General features: G+C 33.6%; 1 protein-coding gene across 10 annotated transcripts in view; it reads left to right on the plus strand.

Moving 5' to 3' along the window:
• Unc79 (unc-79 homolog (C. elegans)) overlaps positions 1–22,828 on the plus strand; it is a 250,138-nt gene that overhangs the window by 55,675 nt on the left and 171,635 nt on the right. For all 10 annotated transcript variants that reach the window (XM_013517287.1, XM_013517282.1, XM_013517285.1 and 7 more), the window contains exons 5-7: positions 4,316–4,408; positions 11,282–11,337; positions 12,144–12,273. In XM_013517287.1, the coding sequence (XP_013372741.1) occupies positions 4,316–4,408; positions 11,282–11,337; positions 12,144–12,273 (279 nt within the window). The remainder of the gene's footprint in view (positions 1–4,315; positions 4,409–11,281; positions 11,338–12,143; positions 12,274–22,828) is intronic.

The raw sequence follows: 22,828 nt of genomic DNA on the forward strand, positions 1-22,828 counted from the left end.
TTCAATGCTGCATAGACTTTGGGGCCATAATGTATTAGTCTTTCCTTTATACTAAACTGCTATTCCTTTCTGAAGACGTGGTTATCATATACTCAGACCTTCTGTAATGGAACAAATTACCTCTGTTCTCAAGGCTTAAGCAGAGGAGCAGCTATATGTCCCTCCAGATAATGCAGTCTGGCAAAGTGTAGGAAGTGGCTCTATCATTTGCACCAGAAGGTGTTCCTTCTTCCCATACAACTCCCTTTGTTGAGTCATCAGAAAAATATAAAGTCAGGGTCATTTATTTTAAAATATTCTCAGACTACTTCCTACCACTATCTTTCATTAGAACCGATCCAATAAATTGGTCTTCTGCTTCCTTTCTTAGTCTTTCGAAGGACTAATTTGTCCCCCTAACTGGTCTTGTTGCTTCCCATCGTACTCCTATTCTCCACAAAAAAGCCACAGTTGTCCTTCAGACATCTAAACCAGATTATGTCACTTCTCCCATCCAAACTGTCTAGTTTCCCATCACTTTTGCAAACCATATTCAGCGTCCTTACTTGACCCATAAGGCCTTCTGTAATCTGGCCACTGCCAACCTTGCTACTTTGGTCTCTTCTTTTTTTTTCTGTTTCTTCATTTGTTCACTTTGCATTGTGCGTATTGGCCTTTCTGTAGTTTTACAAAGGTACTGAGCTTTGTGTTTGCTCTGTGCTTTTTCCTGTCTCAAAATCTTTCTCCCAAATAGTCACATGATTTGCGTCCTTACTTTCTTTAAGTATCATCTCAAATGCTACATCTTCCAAGATGCTTTTTCTTATCTTCTAGTTAACACAGAACCTTCCATTGCCTTCTTGCTGTTCCCTTACCTTGCTTCGTGTTTATTCACTGTTATATGTTTGCCCTTCCCCCTCAAGCAGTACATAGGAGGTAAGGAAAAAAATACTGTTGAATAAATGAATGTGTAGAGCTTTTGGCTATAAATTCTAGTGACTTGGACTCTAGTCCTAATAATTATGTTAGTATTCTCATGAAAATAACTTGGCCTGTCTTTTTTATAAAATGACTTTTTCTATATACTTTTTTGAGTGGGAATCAGATAAGAGCTGTGCATTATAATACATTGGAACTATAAAATGGAGGAACATGTTAAGGGATTAATAATACCCATGGAAAGAGGAATGATGGGAATGATTGTTCTGATGGTGCTGGGAGTATAGGGAATAGGACTGAAAACATTTAACTGTATTTCTTGAGAAAAATATTAGGTATAAAATTTTTTCTTATTTTAGCTATCTTCTCCCTTCTGTTGTAGTTTTTTTTTTTTATACTCTAACAGGGACAAGCTGTACATATGTTTACATTATGCCTTTTAAACAAGATTCAATAAGTAATGGGTGCTTGTGCCTGTTTATTAAACTAGAGTTGCAGTGATTTATTCATTCTAGTAGAAGGCTATGAAATTACAAGGTACTGTCTGCTTATGTAAATATTAGAGTTAATTTCATATGGTTTTAACCAGGTGAATACTTTGGCTTTATGGTTAGCTATACTTGAGGAAGAGCACAGATTCATAGGGTAACAGGCACATCCAAAGATTGCTGAGCCATTTGGGCAGTTCCCCAAATAGACTTTGCCTAAATCATTCAAGACAGTTGGGCATCTCTCCTGTGTTTAAAGACCTCTAGGCACAATGATTCTCAGCCTTTCCTAACAGTAATTTTTATTGTTGTGAAATTCTTATTAAAAGTTTGAAATGAATTGAAACAAAGACAAAAACATGTGTCCCCAAAGCTCAATCTGTCTGTCTGTCTGTCTGTATACAGTGATTTTTCCCCATACTTGGACACCTTAATGGGAGTTTCCTTTCTTATTTCTATCCTTCTAGCAGTATTTCTCAAAGGGAGGCTCAAAGCCAGCTTGCATCAGAATCTCATATACTTATTAATTTAACATGGAATTTCCTTCTTTCCAAACTGGTGGAGTAGAATCTCTAGATACGGGCTCCCAAGAAACTGAATTTGAAAGAGATCCCTGGCTAAAAATTTGAGAGCAGTTGCATCTTATTCTTCAGCATTTGACTCAGAGTTCTTTTGCCTTAACTGCATTTGATTTAATCAAGTTTACCATGTAAGAGCAGTGTTCTAATCTCTATATCTTTGTCTAATTATTAGTACTTACATGTATCATATAGCCAAACTAATTTACTTTAGGAGCACTTATGAGGCATGACTGAAAAATATGATGTATGTTTAAAGTTTGAAAGTTTATTACAGTGTAAAATACATTGCTTTTAATGCCACTCACAATACTCCGTCTTACTTCAAACACATCTACCCCATCATTCTTGCCACTTTCTGAAGCAGTTCTGGAAGTCCTGTTTTGTAAGTGGCTAAGGTTTGCACTGTCATGGCTGCCTTGATGTCCTGAATCAACTGAAATGTTCATACCTTTTGTGATCATTTTCACTCTGGGGAAGATCCAGAAGTAGCACGGTGCCAGATCTGGTGAATAAAGTAGTTCAGAACACACCATAATGTTTTTAGAAGCCCTTTTTCTGTTGAATGGCACTCAGCAGTAGTGGTTGCTACATTTTTTATTATACCTTGTAAAAATACTTACAAAATAGGACTTCCAGAATTCCTTCAGGAAGTGGCGAGAATGATAAATAAGTATGTTCAAACTGAGGGGGAGGAATTTGAAAGAGATTAATGGTAGTGCATCTTTTACAGTAATAAATTTTAAAAAGTTTTACCTTCACTGTGTTTCAATCAGTCCTTATCACTGCAAGGGATTAATAAAAACAAACTCACGTTAATGGAAGCTAATTATGGATCTATTTTGTTTGTTTCTATAAAGCTGTTGTAAAGGCCATTGTCCATTAGTTGAATCTATATTCATGTATTTTATATAAATTGCCTTTTTCTTTTTGGAAAAAGGTGAGACACATTTCCCATGTAGTATAACTTCATATAAAATAAAATAAATCAGGTTTGGGGATTATTTGTTTTTTAATTGTTGCCTATGTTAGTGGTCTTTTATGTATAGGAAGTTAAGAGTTGACTTTTTGAGGGGGCTATACTTTGTACTTATTCTGTTCATGTTTGTTCATAAGCTTGGGTATAAGGAAACATTTCTTCTACTTCTGCAGTTATCTCTAGCAAAGAGAAACCATTGTATTTGACTCTTAAAATTCTTACTATTGTGAGTTCTCTCTCAATTACTGTGTTTGGGAAAACAAAGTATCCTTGGAAATAACATCACTGTCAGTGACTTCCATCAATGGTAGTTTGGAATGCTTAACTTGGTACGTTCTTATTTTTTAAAAAAAGACGTAGTGATGTACTACTGTTTGATTTCACCATGAATAAGACACTTAAAGATGTTTTAAAAGCAGTATGTTAAATAGAGATCATGATTCTACAGTTATAAGATGGATTTTGAAGAAAGAAACTTGCTTTGTGATGAAATACTTATTGGCTTGTGGTATAATGTACAGCAACTGCATTCAAAAACTACTTTATATCAAACAGTTCAGATGGATATGAAAATGGTAAGCTTTGGAAAACTAAAAAAATTGGTTTTCATGGTAATGAAAATATTGATGAAATTACATGTGAAGGTTTAAAAAAGATTGTTTAGTGAGGTGTGAGCACTGGAAATAAAATTTAAACTAGTATATTTTTATCATACATGATTTTAAATTTGTATGTGTAATTACTTTTTTAGTTGTTTAATATTTTATTATTTGAGTTTTTTATTATTAAGTTTATTTGTACAATGTAGATATACATGATGATCACAGTTTTTAATAACTAAATCCTGGAAACAATCCAAATGCCCATCAACAGGTGAATGGATAAAAAAGATGTGTTTTTGTAGTATGTGTAATTAAGTAAGAACTTACATATTACACAGCTTATTTCATGTGTATCTCTACAAGCCAATACATTAAAGTTGGGCTTATATATAAATCTTTTACTTTATTATTGGGAAGTAGAAGTCCAATTTTTTCTTTCTTTTCCATCTAGATATAAACATCTTGGGAGTAGAGATCACACTGAAATTTAACTCTGATAGTCATTACATCACATTCTGGTATTGTTCCTTCTCCTTGTAGATTATCTCTAGGTGTTTGCCGTGGATGATGACAACTTTAGCATTGTACGCAAGAACATTTTTGTAGTTTTATTTGTGCAAAACATCCACTGGTTTGATTGGGACTTTGTTTCAAACTCCTTCTTAGTTCTCATGCTCTCTGCAAAGTAACAAGTGTATATGCTCATGTATATGGATTAAACTGTCTAACACAAAAAAATTTTGGTTTCAGTGGGCTCTTCCAGGAGAGAAAGCGTTCCTGCCCATGTGAATCTCTCTGCATCCTCCATGTTAATGATTGCAATGCAGTACACATCTAATCCAGGTAAGTAGAAATCTGAACAGCTTGACTAATTCCAATACCAATCACTAAGTAAGATATCAAACAAAGAAAGCTGGAAGGTTTCATGTAAAAACTTCTCTTGGTGGAATAGGCAGTTGAAGATATGTTAGAAATCAGACTTTTGAATTAAAATAAATTTCTCTTGGCTATTACTAGTAGTAGAGATCTTGCTGGCCAGTGATATTTTTAGAATTTATGAGGGTGAAATTTTAGGACATTTGTTGGAAATTGATTGAATATAAGTATGTAGAAATAGTTAAACAAGAGAAATATAAAAGCTGTCTGCAGTGTTGACATGTAAAGATAACTACTCTTAATAATTTGGTAAATTTGCTCCTCTAATTTGGTAAATTTGTCACATGAATGTCCTTTTACCTTAGAAGAAATTACAAAGGAGGGATTCATGAGGTAAACCTCTTGAAAAAATTTCAATATTCCCAGTACTTGTGTATGAAAATATTTGTCTCATTATGACCTGTCATTGCACATTATGATGAAAAATAATAGTAATAATACCTTATCTTATTTTTATGTCTTAAATTATTAGTGATGTCAGACAGGTTTGCATATGACATAACTCTGCTTGCTTTCCTTTTGTCGGCATAGTCACAGATGAATTTGGGAATCTGACCTAAAAGAGAGCTGACTGTTGGAGTCATGCTAAGATCTGAACTCACTTTTTCTTTTCATTTAATATTTATTTGGAAAGTGATCAAAATTCATGGCATTCTTTTTTAACCTTCTGTTTAATTAAGTTGACTAATTATTGAGCTTTTGACAGAGAATGAAAAAATATGTATATGTTTTCATTTCAAAATCTTAATGCTTCTTGGTCTGCAGTGTCACCACCCTTGTCTTTTTTCCCCCCTTGAGATAGGGTCTCCCTATGTTGGTTAGGTTGGCTTCCAACTCCTGGGATCAGTTTTGTGCCTCTGCTTCCTGTGTAGTTGGGATCAAGGTTTTGTCTTAGTCTGGGCTGTTATAACAAAACACTGTCAACTGGGTGGCTTGCAGACCACATTAATTTCTCACAGTTGTAGAGGCTGGGCAGTCAAGATCAAGGTGTGGGCCTCTACTGAGAGGACTGCCTAACCACTTTATTAGTTGCTTGACTGTGACCTTAATGGTCTCTGCTACTTATTTGATTAACAATTCTGTCTTTAAATAATATCCCTCTTTTGGAATTTTGCTATAAGGAGTCAGAAGAAGTTAGGTCACTCTTTCAACACTTCTCTAAGAAATTTCTTCAGCCAAATATACAATTTTGTCACTCACAAGTTCTACCCTCCACAAAACACTGGGACATGAGCATAATGCAGCCAACTTCTTTGCCACTTTATAAGAATGATGGCCTTTACTCCAGTTTCCAATAACACATTCCTCATTTTTGTCCATCTCTTCAGAATTGCCTATACTGTTCATATTTCTGCCAGTATTCTTCTCTGGGTCTCTTAAACACTCTTTAGGAAGATTAAGGCTTTCTCTACAGGTCTTGTCTTTTCTTTCTGAGCCCTCACTAGAACTTTCTTTAAAAATCCACTTATACTAATGTAGGCTTTTCTAGAATGCACTCCAAATTTCTTATAACTCCTATTCATTACTCAGTTCCAAAGCTGCTTCAGCATTTTTGGGTATTTGTTACAGCAATGCCTTACTACTTAGTGCCAATTTTTTGCTTTATCCTGTTTGGAATGCTGTAACAAAAGTTACCCACAAACATCTGGTGAGGGCCCACTTCCTGGTTCACAGATACCATCTTTGGGTGTGTCTTCAAATGACAGAAAAGGCAAAGGAATTTTTTGTAATTTAATTTATAAGGGTACTAACCCCATTCATAGTGGTTCTGCCTTCATGAGCTAATCATTCCCCAATAACACTACCTTCTAATGCTGTTACCTTGGGATTTAGGATTTAACATATGAATTTTGAGGTGATACATTTAGTCCATAGCATCCTTTAAGTATGAAATCCCTTATGATTACTATATAAATTTAATTAAAATTTGTACTTTGGGGAAGTTATATCTCATGCTCATTCTGTTTAGCTTGAAGGACCATCAAAATATAATTATACTTACTATATATTGTTTTCTGAAAAAATAAAAAAATAAAAAATAGAAACAAAACACCCTTAATTTGGAATCTAGTTAATTACATCTTCTGAAGCTCATCTCCTAATGTTGGAAGACAGTAAAGCAGGGTGGATAAAATCATGTATTTTGAGGTTAGTTGTGTATTGATTCAAATCTGAGCTTACCTGAAAATTGCCTGTTAGTGTAACCTTGGGCAACCTCTTTAAGACCAAGTTTCCCCGTCTATAAAATGGAAATAATTCTTAAAATGTTTTGAAGAATATAATGAGTTAAATATATGTGAATTACTCACCTGGCATAGTGACTGGCATATTGTAAGTGTTCAATAAATAGTAATGTAAATCCCTATAATTTGGCATTTTCTTCTTCACGTTGTATATTTCACTGGAAAATTGCTGTGATCAGATAGTTATGTTATTGCCAAGTCTTTATCTTTTTTGTTTTGTGATCAGTCTCTCCATTTATTTGTGTATTTTGTTACTTTTGGTCACAGTTTATAGCTTTTAGTGTACAGATCTTCCATATTTTTATCCTGAAATATTTCATTTTGATGATCCTATTTAAATGGAGTTTATGTCCTTTTTCTAATTTCTTGCTGCTAGTATATAAAAATATAGTTGATTTTTTTGGTAAATTCTCTTGTTAGTTCAGGTAATTGTTATATGTATTAGCATTTTCAATCTAAACAGTCATGTCATCTTCAATTTACATTAATTGTAGTTCTCTGTAGGCATTCTATTTGGTAAAACTGACAGTTTTAAATATTGAGTATTTTAATGTCATATGTCTTTAAAATATTTTGTATTAGTACATATTTGAAGTACATAATGATTACATTTATCTTATGGAGTTGTTATATGTGCATAATACATCCTAATTCATTTTTTTGTCCCCTACCTCTCCTCTCTCTCTCTGTTCCTTCCAACTCTTGGTCCTTTCCTACTTGCAAAAGCTCTATTTTCATTTTTTTCTTCAATTTTTTTCTCATTTCCTTTCCCTCTCTTCTCTGTTTCCCCATTCATTTGAAACAGATCTCCTTTCTTCCTATTTATCTTCTATTTTGCTCTTATGCATATATATCTATATATGTGTAATTTTTTTCTCATATTAGAGAAATCATGCAGTATTTAAGCTTGTGTGTCTTACTTATTTCACTTAATGTTGTAGTCTCAAGATGCATCCATTTATCTACAAATGCTTCAGTTTATCTTTCTTTATCTTCATGTGTCTGTAGGGGAATATTTATAGTCAGCAGTTCCATACTGGGAATCATATTTCTGACCCAAAACTAGTCTTGAAATGTAGGAAACAGTTAAGAAATGAGGCAATATCCACCAGGGACACTCTGGGGTCAAGTACTTGGGCACCATTCTTTTGTTTAAATTTTTGTTGGGAGAAGCAAGAAGTGGTAGCTTGGTTCTTGCAGCTTATTGTGTATTAAAGGCAGAGCACAGTACTTGCTCAGGTAACTTCTGTGTTTGTGCCTTTGTGAAGGTCACACCAGAGTGTCAAAATTTTGCTTGCTACAGAACATATGTTTAACTGGGAATAGTAGGCATATTCATATAAATCAGAATTAAAAATAACAGTAGTATGTGGAAAGTACCAAAAAGTCCTGTGAATGGTGTTAATTCATTAGAAAGCAAGAATTCCATAGAACAAACTGATCAGGAAAGGCATCATGCTGCTTGAGCAAAGAAAATACAAACAGAGTTTTGATTGAAAGGGTAAGTGTGGCATTCTGGGAGGGAAGCAGTTTAAACAGATGGGCTCCTCAGGACTGTTCATGGGGCAGTTAGTGGAATACTCTGAACAAGCTTTATGTAGCCGACCTATGTAGAATAGCAAACACAGTGTAAGAGGAAGTGTCTGGTACATTTGTACCTGAGCAGTCAGTAGTGGCGTAAGGACAAAATTCCATTTCTGTAGTGACTCTTTAATAAATAGCCACTGAGTATGGAATGTGATGGTTAGCGAAACAGAACTGACTCCTGCCTTCACTATCATATGGTAGGGCACGGAGAATACATTAATCAAATAATCATACAAACAAGTATAAAGTTTCAATCATAATACGTGCTTAAAGTACCTTGTGTTACTAGACTCTATAAAAGAAAATGTTGTGCTGGACATAATGGTACATGCTTATAATACCAGCACTCAGGAGGCTCAGGTAGGGGGATTGCCATGAGTGTGAGGCCAGTTTGGGCTACATAGTGAGTTCAAGTAGTTTAAGCCTGAACTACAAAACAAGACCCTGTATCAAAAAAAAAAAAAAAAAAAAAAACAACAAATGCTGGCAAGGCTGTGGAAGGAAAGGCATCCTATAATGTTGATGGGAACATAAAACACAGTGACTGCCAAGCGAGACCGAGGTAAAGAGTTAAACTCTAAATCAAAAAAAAAAAAAAAAAAAAAAAGGAAATTTTGCCCTTATTGAGAAAATCAGGAAGGGCTTCCTGGGAGAACAACTTTTGGTCTGAGAATGAAGTGATGAGTATTATTAAGAAAAGCTACAAGCTGGGGGTAGGATAAGGGTTCAGGCAGAAGAGCTTCATGTATCAAGAAGGAGCTTGTTAAGTTGGTAGGACTGAAGGAACAGTGTAGCCCTGTGGGTGAGAGTTGCCTGCTGTGACAGCAGGATGGCATGGGCTCTGTTAGGGAGTCCTGTGTTTATACCAGGGGGGCTCTGAAGGGCTTTAAGTGGATGCATGTGTGTTACTCTGATTCCAGTTGAGACTGGATTGAGGAGTAGTCAGACTAGGTATAGAGAGAACAACGAGGAAGTCACTCATTGCTTAAGCATGTCAAAGGCAGGGGCAATTGAAATTGAGAAAAGTAGACTTACTGAGAGCTATTGAGAAGTCAAGTTGATAGGTCTTGGTGACATATTGAGTATAGTGGGTTTCTTACTTGTACTAACTGGATGCATGGTTATTCTATTCACTAAAAAAAACAGGCACTATGGATGATTATGAGATCTATTTTGGACATGTGTTCAAAGTGCTTTTAAGACACCTAACAGGAAGTGTATGTAGTTGTGTTATGGGTACAGAGTTCAGAACAGAACTCTAGACTGTAAGTAATGAACTTTTACCCTACATGGAAGTGTCCAGTGACCTTCATTGAACTGCATGCTGATAGTTACTTTAGTTATATATGAGTTTGAGATTGCTTAGGGGATACTACTGAATGAAAAGTAGAGTGATTGAAGCATGATGGTATACACTTACAATCTTAGCACTTTGGGAGGTTGAGGCAGGAAGATTGAAAATTTAAACCCAGCCTGGGCAATTGAGCAACTTAGTGAGACCCTATCTCAAAATAAGAAAATTTTAAAAAGGATTAAAAAGGGACAGTGTTATAGCTCAATGTGAAGGCCTCCTGTTCAACTCCCAGTACTGCCACCTCTCTCACCCCTGCCCAAAGTCTTGGAAATTCCTATAATGAGACAAGGGCCAATAGATGAAGATAAAGTTGCTGAGGACATTGAGAGGTTGTGTCCGGCTGACTAACAGAGGCTTTAAACTATAAGTATATTTGCAGTTTGCTTATTAGGAAGCCTTAGAGATAGCTCTACAATGTTAGGGGCTAAGATAATATCTTTGTGTTTCTCTTGGACTTCCCCACATATTTGTACAATGTTGGCCACAGTAGGGGTGTGATATCCTCATGCAGCCAGTCAGAGTCATTGAAGAAAAGTCTCTAGGTAAAACTCTTTTATTTTATCAAGAGAGGAGGCGAGGGAGGGAGATGGAAAGAAAAGGAGGGGAGAAGAAGAGGGAGAGGGAGAGACAGAATATGTCTCAGAAATTCCCCAGAAGATTCTCTCTTAGGTCTTCTTGGTCACAACTAAGTCCCACATCCACCCTAGCTGCGAGGAGGTCTGGGCAAGTTCATGTGTTGGCAGATGACAAGGAAGAAAGTGTTGATAGCATTTGAGTAGCAACAGTAGTGTCACCTCAGATGAAAGAATGGGTCATAAAAGGCATGAAGCTTTTAAAAGGAGACTGGTCAGCAGAATTGAATGTTGCTGAAAAGTCAAGAAAGGTGCAGACTGAAAAATGTCCATTGGATTGAATGACATAGAGGTCATTGGTGACTAAAATGAGGCCAACTTCAGGGCCACAATGGAGCTAGAAGGTAGATTAAGAAGGTAGCAAATGGGCATCTTACTAGGATGAAAATATCTTTCTTCCTCAAGTGAACACAGGCACAGCAAGGTGACTTGTTCTTGTGTAGCTTCTAAAAGTTCCTTCATAAGGTGGACTAGATGATCAAATGGCAAGATTACCATTCTCATCCCAGCAATGTGTCACTAGCTTTCTATCCATCTGTAAGTGAGACTGAGAAAGAAGTCCCAGTTTCCTTCAGTAACAAGCTCTCAGCATAATGGTTGGTGCATAATGAATACTCAATAAATATAAGCTTTTACTATGATCATTTTTGGCTACTTTTCTTTCCATATACATTTCTTGATTGCACTGACACAAGATTATAGTACTGAAATATGGTTACTAAAGACTCTTTTTAACATGTCTTTTATAAAAATGATGTGTGAAATATTCCTCAAGGGTCTTGTAATAAAGCTTGGTAAAGTCAAGGACTAATACAAATTTTGCAAAGTCTGGATAAAAGTGGATAAATAATTTTCAATTTATGGACTAGAGTGAAAAGTCATACTGAAGTAGTTAATTATATCTCAAAGGATGTCTTACATGATATTTACATTTCATATACAAATCACATTTTCTTTCTTGCAGTGTATCATTGTCAGTTACTGGAATGCCTCATGAAATATAAACAAGAAGTTTGGAAAGTAAGTTTTGAGTCAAATTTAGGCCATACTCACTAACATGTAATATAGTAAAATTGTATTTACATTACAGCTATTATCTGGGTCAAATTTATCAGTGTCTTATTATTTTTATGTGGCAAGGCCTATGCTTTTTACTTAGCATTTAGAGCAGAAACAAAACTTTAAGAACAGGCTGTTTTAGGGCTGGGAAAATATGAAGCCCTGGATTTAATCCCCCCTTTTAAAAACAGAATAGATTACCTTGACAGATAAGTAATTAAATGTACCTTATTACTGGAATTAGGTAACTATATTGTGTGATAAGTATTTTTAGTTTGAAAAATTGCTTGAGAATCTGTCATCTTCCAAATAGGAGATATTATTTGTTAAGAAATATGATTAGGAAAATATTTTTAATGCAGTGTTTGGCATGCTGGTGTATTCTATTCTAAAATCTTTCTGTAACATAAATCTGATAAGAAATATGAAAAGATAGTATTCTTTTAAACTCTTGGGGAATCATTTAAGGAGATAACAATATACAATATAATAACCATTGTTAATTTCCTATCATCTTGTTTTGAAATTCTGTATCATTTTTATTTTTTTCTCTCTTTAAAACAAAAAAAGGACAAACAAACACAAATACTAAAAATAATGTTTTTATGTGGTCTAATCTGTGTAGCATGCCTGTATGATGAGATTCCAGGGAAATTAGCCACCTGAGTCACTGCAAAGGAGTTTTCACTAGTCTGGTAACGTTGAATGACCAAGATTTATTTTCATTTGATGATGCTAAGTCAAAATATGCTTCCTGTTCCCTTTAGGATCTTTTGTATGTGATTGCCTATGGGCCTTCACAAGTGAAACCTCCAGCTGTGCAAATGCTTTTCCACTACTGGCCCAATTTAAAACCTCCTGGGGCAATAAGCGAGTACAGGGGGTTGCAGTACACAGGTAAGAAGAGAAGAGTCCTGTGATGGCCCCTCCATATTTCTCCTGTGCCGCATTTGCCCCATCTTCCTTTAAAAATAAATATTGCTGGATTATATTTACTTGCCTTTATTGTCATAAATCCTTTCTGAAACTAGACAGTGTAAAAATAAATTAACTAGGCAGGTGTAGTGGTCCTAGCTACAAAATTGAGGCCTGGGGTTCACTTGAATCAAGTTTGGGTCCAACTGGGCAGCAAAAAACACTCTATTTCCTTAAAAAATTAATGAACTTAAATCAGTTTCAGAAGTAACTATGATACCACAGCAAATTGCCTAAGTCCCAGTTCTATTTGCTATATAACTAGCCTATGATCTTAACTATTGCTAAGATAAATCTTTACAAAAGCATGAACTATAAGATTAATGTTGTGAATTTGTTCATCATTCAGCAAAACCCCTAATTGGCAAATTCTGCTTTGATAAGAAGAGTTTCATCATTTTCAGTGTTATCAGTTTATGCACTAAATAAAAATTAAATGACTCTGATAGCCTTATTGTTCAGGAAGAGGTAAGGATTGATGAATCTTAGTATAGTTAATCATGGAAAGTAAACATTAATTTTAAGTGTAATGACAGATATCTACCAAAAACTTTGCAAAACCAACCAACTAACCAACTCCATTCACTCCAGGTTCTAGGCTGCTGTTTATGTATTATAAAAATCAAAGAAAAAAATCTTATGGCTAGTGGAACTCTTAATGACCCCCTCAGCATATTATATGCAGATTTTTCTGAAAATGAGAGGGATATTTTTGCAAGTTAGGCTTTGATCAACTTATTGCTAATATTCATGTTTTGATCATATACTTGTTGATATCACTCATCTTTACGAAGATGATTTGAGGTGGTTCTGAGGAGACTTAACTTATTTCAAGTGTCTGATTTATATTTCTGATGAAAGATTTAAAGCCAACTATTACAGATATTCATACCTATTGTTTGAGTTTTTGTGACTCTTTGTGGGTTTATTCTGACCAGATTAATAAGCGGTGACAATAATATTAATGACACAAGAAAAGTAAGTGTAAGTAAATTCTTTAAAGTTAGGAATTGATATTATTGGTATTTCATATCATTAATAGTAATGACATTTTCAGAGTTGCTAAGTGAATAATTTGAAAATAAGCAAAAAGGTTGGACACAATGTAATAAAAGATGACAATGCTGAAATAAAGATGATCCCTTTCTCATTAGATCCCTGAAATCAGTGTGTGTGTGATGTTCAAATGGGTAATCCACATCAAATTAGATTTATTTACTTGATAACTATTTAATGAGTAGCTACTATGTGCCAGGTACTGTACTTTTTGTTGAGGATACAATAGCTAACACAAAGCCAGATCTTGTGTGCTTAATATAATCTAGATATGAAAAGTGATTCATTTTATTCAACAAATACTTACTAGATTTTTACTATTAGCCAGGTATTATTCTGGGTACTGAAGTGGTGAACAAAACAGATGAGATTGTTAACATCTTGGAACTTACATTCTAGTTGTGAAGAAAAGATCCAGACATGCCTTCCAGTGTAAGAAATGCTAAAGCAGAGTAAATACAGAGAGCTTAGGGGCTGGGGATTTAGCTCAGCGGCAAAGCACCTGCCTGGCAAACGCAAGGTCGTGAGTTCGGTTCCCGGTACCAGAGAAAAAAAACACACACACAAAAAATACAGAGAGCTATACCAACACATAGAAGGGTCTCCAGACTCACTCTGATGGTAGGCAAGTTTGAGGAGTACTATTTCTTAAAGAAGATTCTTGAATGAGAGACATTTGAGCACATACTTAAAGTACTGACATATACACAGTAGGTGTCAGAGGGGACTGAGCCATTAGTTAAATGTGGGTTGGAAACAGAGGGAACTGCATGGGTTTAGACGTGGAGGCAAAAGATAGCTTGATGGTATTTAGGATGTGGATAAAGTCAAATATAGCCAGATAGTGGAGTGAGAAGAATAGCCATAGGTAAACAGAAAGACTGGTAGGCGTTGTGGTAGAGTTTGGATCTACCTGCAAAGGGAAACCAGAAATATAAGTGGAGAAAATGCTTGGTAAAAGTTGCCTATTCAGAGGATACCAGAAACCCAACATGCCTCTAGGAACAGCCACCTAAAGCTCTTTTTAATAAAATAGCTTAGCCTGTGCCTACCAAGATCAGAGTAACTCCTTAATCTTCTCTTGGGCTCTTTGGCCTACATATAGCTAAGAGCATTCATTCTTCAGTCCATCTTTGCAGTCGCACATCCATGCTTCTGTTTGTTTGTCAGTATGTGAAGTACCTGTCAGGTATTGTTCTGGGCACTGGGAAAGCAGCTCTCTTAGAATTCCCATTCTGGTAGACCATGGCATTCTATGTATGAAACGAAAGGTCATTGAAAAATCATTCTGATCTTTACATTGCTATTTATCCGGCACTAGCTACTTGTCCAACATTGTTCTAGCTGGTTATTATCTGATTTTTTTTAGCTTAAAAAAATCTTTCATTGTCTTTAATTTTTTTTAGCTTTCTAGTTGAACACAATTTATGGAACAAGTGCCATATTAGGATTTACAGATATTTTTTCAATTAATCTACACAAAAATTTTGAGCCGTTTTCTTATTTCAATTCTCCAGATGGTGAGTGGGATACAGAGTTTAAGGAACATACCTACATTCACAGATTATGAGGGCCACAACTTAAATTTGAAATCCGCATTTTTCTACTCCGTGACATCACTTTTGTCAATTCAGTGCTTAAATTAAATTTTAGCTGGAGCATTAGAATCTTTCTGCGGTGCTTCAGTGAAGGGCATTTTCAATAGTTAGATGGTACTGCAGTCCCAAATAATTTTAATAATGAAGTTATATAGAGACTGGATTTTATGGGCTTGGAAGTTCAAAGATGAAATTTTCTCAGGAATCAGAAACTTTTGCGTATTTTCCAAAGTTATTTCCTTGTTTTTTAAAAAAACACATTTTTTACAAAAGATAAATTTATTTATGTATGACAAAAAATAAATGATGGCTCAGAAATGATCACTGTTAACATTTTAATATATTTTTCACTGATTTTTTGATATTTATTTTAAAGATAACATTGTATATAATTATACAAGGTTCTGCCAACCTTTTATTATAAAATTTCAAGTACAGAAATATTTAAGGAATAATCCTATAAATACACATAACTTTAATAATTGTTATTAATTCACCATACTAGCTTTGCTATTGATTCATTGTAGTTTTAACTATATTTATATGTTTATAAATTATATAATACTTTAAAAATACAATTAGGGAATATGTACAGCTCAGGAGAACATCAAATAATGAGGATTTTTTTTTTTTTGGTTCTGGGAATTGAACTCAGGACCTTGAGCTTGCCAGGCAGGTGCCTGTGCCACTGAGCCATATCCCCAGCCAAATAATGAGGATTTAATGATCTATAGTGTTTACTTTCTTTTGGTTTATTACTGTGCATCAACAACTACTCCAGAGAAACAAGGATGGGGGAAAGGAGAAAAGAAAGAAGGGAAAAATAAATATATACATATTAGTTAAGATACTTATACTTGTGCCTATATTGTTTGATCAGTTTTTCATGCCTGTATCTTGCAATATGAGCAACTACTTTGAAGATAGCAATACACAGTATATTAACCATTGTTACTCTCCTACAATCTTGTTTTGAAATTTTGTACAATTGTTTTATTTTTTTCTTTAAAATAAAAAAAGAAAAAATATAATTCTTAAAGACACAAAATTGGAGTCTCATCTTTTTTGTGTGATTCCTACATGTGTACATATATTTAAAATAGATTTTCTCCTGTTAACAAGGATGCAAATAATTACAAGAAGTTTCTTAAAAATGAAAACAGCAGTGATGTTGTACTAGGCAGCTCTGATTCTGTAGGAAAGAAAGAAACCATTTAGCAATTTTCTTATAACTATGTCCCAATTAGTAAATTAGGTTTTGTAGCAAAGAACACCAGCAGTTATTGCTTAGTTTTGATTTGAATTATGGATCAAATGATATAAGATGCACATTTCTAACAGACTTTTGCAAAAGTAATTAAGAGAATAACTAACCATAGCACAAGATTAATCTTGACCTAGCGCATGTTATATAATATTGGCTAACCTTACCTTAGTATGGGTGGATTCTTGAATTGTATATAAGAAGGTCTATTGTCATTTTCTGTCATAATTTCCCCATTATTCCTTTCTTTGCTTTTTATTAACTTGATTTTATACTTACATAATTAAAAATATTAAAACATTTCATTGGTGCCTTATATACATGCAGAATAATGCCCAAGTTGTACGTGTACATGGAGTACCTCCTGTCCTGGGCTTCCTCTCAAGTGATTACCTCTTCCTTTCTAATATCAGAGATTAATGTTGCCTGTTTTTGAATTTTATACAAATTGAAGTAAACATTACTTCTTCTTGTGTGTTTGTGTTTTGTCCACAGTGTTGAGAATAATTGTGCTTCATGAATTTTTTTTTTTTTTTTTTTTTTTCTTTTTGAGACAGGGTCTCACTATGCAGTTCAGGCTGGCCTTGAGCTCACTTTGTAGCCTAGCCTGGTCTCAAACTTGCAACAATCCTCCTGTCTCAGCTTCTCGAGTGCTGGGATTACAGGCCTGTGCCACCACGCCCGGCTCTTCTTGAATTTTTATTGCTGTATATAGTTTAGCAAGTGAAGGTACCATAGTTTACCTGTCTTTTCTACTACTAGAGGACATTGAATTGTTACTACTTTTTGGCTATTACACATAATACCATCGTGAACATTCTTCTATATGTCTTTTGGTGCAAAAATGCACACGTTTTTGTTAGGTATATGTTTAGAATGGAATTATTGGATTAGATGATGTACATAGTCTTTAATAAATAATGGCAAACAGCTTCCCAAAGTATTTACAGGAATTTGTACTCCCATTAGCAGTATATAAGAGTTCTTCTTTGCCTTATATTTGATGTTTTGGGCCATACTCTGTTTTGTTAGCTTTTAAACTTTAGCTATTTTGAAGATTTGTTGAAATACCTTATTGTAATTATAATTTGTTTTTCCTCTATTACAAATGAAATTGAAAACTTTTTCATATTTACTAGTTATTTGGATAACCTTTTTATATAGTCTCTGTCAGCTACGTATGTTGCAAGCACTTATTTTTAATTTTCAATGATGTCTTTCATTAACTGAATGTAATCAAATTAACATTTAGAACTTTTTGTTCTTTTTATATTCTAATAAAATATTTCCCTGCCCCAAAACTATGATAATTTTTGTCACATCATTAAAACTATGATGATAATTTTATTCTGTAATCTTTGCCTTTTGCCTTTTAGTTGTACCTGACATTAATTTTTCTGTAGGGCATGAGGTAATATTCCTTTTTTTCTCTTATGGCTAGCCAGTTGACAAAATTGATTGAAAATATTGTCCTTTCCTTACTGTACATAAATGCCACTTTGGGCATAAATCAAGTGTTGAAGAGTAGTTCTGTCTCTGGTTTCTTTATTTAATTAAATTGTTATATTTTCATTTGGCAATTGTCTTAGTTACCATAGTTTGAAAATAAAATTTGATATCCAGCATTGCAAGTCCTCCCGCCTTATGTTGTTTTCTTTCTTCACTGCCTCTTTCTCTCTGTTATTTCTCCTCTTCTTTCATTTCTTTCTCTTCCTTGAATAATACCCTGCCTAATCTTAGCTCTTTACCATGTTAAAGAGTTTGTCAAGTTAACATAACACAAACACAAAAACTGCTGAGATTTTGATTGGTCTCTTTCTCTCTGTTATTTCTCCTTCATTGCTTCTTTCTCTCTGTTATTTCTTCTTCTCTTTTTTCATTTCCTTCTCTTCCTTGAAGAATACCCTGCCTAATCTTAGCTCTTTACCAGGTTAAAGAGTTTGTCAAGTTAACATAACACAAACACCAAAACTGCTGAGATTTTGATTGGGATTGCCTTCAATTTATGCTGGGATAATCTCGGTCAATTTGGGGAATTAATAATAATGTTAAATCTTCAAATTTGTTAACATGGTATGTCTCTTCATTTATTTATGTTTTCTTGTATCTTCTTGAAATGATAATTTATAGTTTCCTGTGTAGATGTCTTGCATACCTCTCATGTACTTATTCCTAAGTATTTATTTTTGATGTTATTGCCAATGATATCTTTTTTAAAAATTATACTTTACTGCCTTTTGTTGCTAGTATATGGACACGTAATTAATTTCACACTTGATCTTAGCCAAAAAGCTGGAAAGTGGTAACATGTAATTAATTTTAATGTATCAATTTTGCATTCAGGAACTTTACTAAGTCACTTTTTAACTCTAATAATTTATTGTGGTAAATTTGTTAAAAATTCTTTTGATGTGTGCAGCTATATTATTGTTGAACAATAAAAATATAATGCTGCCTTTTAATCCATAAGGATTTTATGTCATTTTACCTTATCATACTGGTTAAAACTTCTTGTATTGTGTTGGCCTGTAAGTTCCTTCGTGATTTCTTCTTTGACTCATGGATCATTTGCAAGGATGATTTATATCTTGTTTGTTTTGTGATCATGTAACATACTCAGCATTATTTTACATATTGACATTTTTAACACTTTCTTTAAAGGCTGAGCTATAGTTATTTTTATAAATGTTTCTATGTACTTAAAAAAACGTATTTGGCAGGTGTTTGAACAGTGTTCTATATATGTCAATTCAATCAAATTTGTCAATTGTGTAGTTCAAATGTTTTATACTGTTATTTCATTTTTGTTCATTATGTAGCAGTTACAAAGAGAATAGTCTTGAAATATTTTATTATGATTGTGAATTTGTCTAATTCTTCTTTGTAATGCTATTAATATTTGTTATATTTTGAGATGAAATTATTAGGTGTATATAAATTTAGAGTGTAATATCTTCCTGGTGAATTGAAACTTTTACCTTTTTGAAATACATATTTTTATGTTTTGTAATTTTTGTGTTAAAATCTACTTTGTCTTAAACCACTTTAGCTATACTTGGTTTCACAAGTGTTTCTATTGTATAGCTTTTTCTATCATTTTATTTTCAATGTCTTATATTTATATATTTCATATGTCTTATAAGCAGCATATAATTCCTTTAAACTTAACATAAACATCTTTATCTTTTAATTGGAGCATTTAGCTCATATATATGTAATATAACTGCTGGTATATCTGGTTTTAAATTTACAGTTTTTCTCTTGTTTTATTTTTTTACTACTCCTACCTTTTCTATTTTGTCTTGCCTTTTTGGCTCTCTTGAAATGATCAAATATATTTAAACATTCCATGACCTAATCTTTGTCTTACTGAGTTAGTCTTTTATTATTCTTTTGATCATTGCTCTAGAGATTATACTACGCACTCTTGACCAATCAGTGTCCAGCATAAAATAGTACTTTAATCCTTTCCTGTAAAGTGATAATTTTAAACTTCTTTTTCTTACTTCTGACTTCCATGATGTATGTGTATATTTATGTTTTTGCACAGACATATATTTTCACAAAACATTATTTTCTATTCAGTCAATATTACATAGATTTTCTTCTCCCCTCTCCCTTCTCTCTTCTTTCCCTCCTCCTCCCTCCATACTTTTATATTTTTCTGAGTTACTGTTATCTGAAAATGTTATTGTTTTGCTTTTATGTCTTAAATATTTTATCTTTTATGCAATTTTAGACTAGCAGTCATTTTATTTCTATACTTTGAGTTTATTTCTATACTATAGTTTATGAGTTTTTCTTTTTTCCTTTTTTTTTTTTTTTTTTTGGAACTGCTAATCGAACTCATGATATCACAGTTGCCAGACAGGAACTGTGCTGCTGAGCTATATCCCCTGCCCCTGAATTTTTCATCTTTGTTATTTCTACTGTGAATTACCAGTTATTGCTCTGTGAAGGTAAATGACTGTCTTTCTCTTTTGTTTTTGAAGTTTTCCTTTAATTTTTTATTTTTTTGTGCAGCTTGACTATGACATATGTAGTTATAATATTATTTTTACTTGTCTTTTGAGAGGTCATATGACCTGAGACTTGATTTTTTTTTGTCAGTTTTAGAAGATTGTCAGGCATTATCCCTTTTCTTAGTGAAAACAGTGAAAAATAAAATACTTAGTGAATAAAGTAATAGTACTTTACTAAGGTATATGTTGTGTACAGTAAGATACACAAGTGAGATAATAGAATGTTTTTATCACCTCAGAAAATAATAGTATGCCTCTTTTAATCTGCACATCTCTCTTCTACCTTTACTCAACCACTTACACTTACACAAGTTACACTTGTTAACGTGTAATTCATGTATTCATTTAATTCGGGTAACTTATAAATGGAGATCAAACAGTACTGTGTGTGTGTGTGTCTGTGTGTGTGTGTGTGTGTGTGTGTATGTCTTACCTTGGTCAGCCTGCAACTAAGAGGAATCTATTTTAAAGATATAAATTCTTTGCATTGCTAAGTAAGTTGTCTTAGCTACTCTGCCATCTCTAGGACAAAATACTGGACACCCAGAATTTATTTATTTATTTATTTTATTTTAAAGAGAATAAAAAATTACAAAACAACAACAACATATACAAAAACAAGATAGCACAAAAACTATAAAAATGATACCAGGTTTCAAAACAAAATGGTAGGAATGAACAGTGGTTGTTATATTATGTATTGAGATCTTCAACGAAGTTGCTTAGATTACCAGAAGTAAGAATGCAAGATTAGGCTGGGGATTTAGCTCAGCGGCAAAAGCGCCTGCCTGGCAAGCGCGAGGTCATGAGTTCGGTTCCCGGTACCGGAGAAAAACAAAAAAAAAAAAAAAAAAAAAAAAAAAAAAAAAAAAAGAATGCAAGATTGATCAAACCATTACAGAGAATAAAAAATAATTAAAAAAATAGAAATGATTCAGAGATTCACTCAACAAAATGGTAGGAATTCAACAGTGGTTGTTATATTGCGTATTTTTGTCTTCAGATTATTCAGATTACCAGATATAAGCATGCAAAATTGATCAAAAAATTTTAAGCATTAACTGTTCCTTTCAGTAAACCAATAGACATCAGCAATACAATTATCTCAGCTATCCTTATATACATTTTTTCCTTCTTTCTTTCTTTTTTTCCTTTTCCTCATCCCAGTTGTTCCTTCCCTTTGAGCAATGTCTTTCTCTTTCATAATATCTATTGTACCTTTTAGGTTTTACTTACTCTTTGAGGTTCTTACACTAGGGAGATGATGTTTACACATGTGGGTCTGATTTATTTCACTTATGAGTATGGTCTTTAGTTGCATCCATTTGTGTTACTGCTTATGTGATTTTTCATGTCTGTTAAAATTTGTCTTATATAGTTGGGTGCTCTCCTATTTGGGGCATAGATATTTATGATTGTTATATCTTCCTTTTGCAGTTTTCCCCTAACAAGTATGTAGTGACCTTCTTTATCTCTTTTAATCGTTCTTTGGACACCCATAATTTAAAGGAGGGGATGTTTATTTTGGATCATGCTTTCAGTCCATGGTCACCTGGCTCCAGGGCCGAAAGAAGATGGCAGAGAGGCTTGGTGGAGGAAAAGGCACTCAACCTGTGGTAACCAGAAAGCAGAGAGAGAAAGGAGGAGCCAGGGACAAGAACATATCTCCAGGTCATGCCCCAGTGATGAACATTTAACCAGGTCTCATTTCCTAAAAGTGTATTTAGCTACCCCATGATCCAGTCACCTTCCATACACATAAAATTTTTGGGAGGCATTTTTAGATATAAACCATAAGTATTCCATTGAGTGTGCCACAGTTTGTTTATCAACCCTACTATTGATATATATTTGGATTGTTTCCAGTTTGGGGCCAATATACTTACAGTAATACTGCTATGAAAATCTCATTCAAGGCTTTTGTGGAAATATCTATTTATTTCTTTTGGGTATATACTTGGAAGTGGAAATTGTGGGTCATGACTTTATAAGAAATTTGTAAACTCTTCTCTAAAGACTTTTTATTATTTTATATTTCATCCAATAATATAATATAGAGCTTTTGTTGCTCTATACTCTCCCACCAATTGTCAGTATTTATAATCATAGCTACCTTCATGGGTATGTATTTCATTGTGGTTTTAATTACATTTCCCTAATAATAATGTTGAGCACATTTTCATGTACTTGTTGATCATTCAGATATCTTATTTTTGAAGTGCCTTATAAAGTCCTTTACCATTCTTAACTGTTTTTTAATTGTTGGGATGTCATTGTTTTTTATGTAGCCTGGCATTAGTCATTGGTAAGGTTTATATATTGTAGACATTTTCTTCCAGGTGAAGCTTGCTATTTTACCTTCCCAACAATGTCTTTTGATGAACAGGAGTTTTTAATTTTGATAAACTAAAATATACTATTTTTTCTTTTATGGTTAGTGCTTTTCCTGTCCCATATAAAAAACTTTTGCATTTTCCAAAGTTGTAAAGATATTCTTTCAGATACTGTATTGTTTTATCTTCCATATTAGGTCTGTG

Source organism: Chinchilla lanigera, unplaced genomic scaffold (assembly GCF_000276665.1).
Source record: "Chinchilla lanigera isolate Chin_1 unplaced genomic scaffold, ChiLan1.0 scaffold00037, whole genome shotgun sequence".
Classification (NCBI taxonomy): Eukaryota; Metazoa; Chordata; class Mammalia; order Rodentia; family Chinchillidae; genus Chinchilla; species Chinchilla lanigera.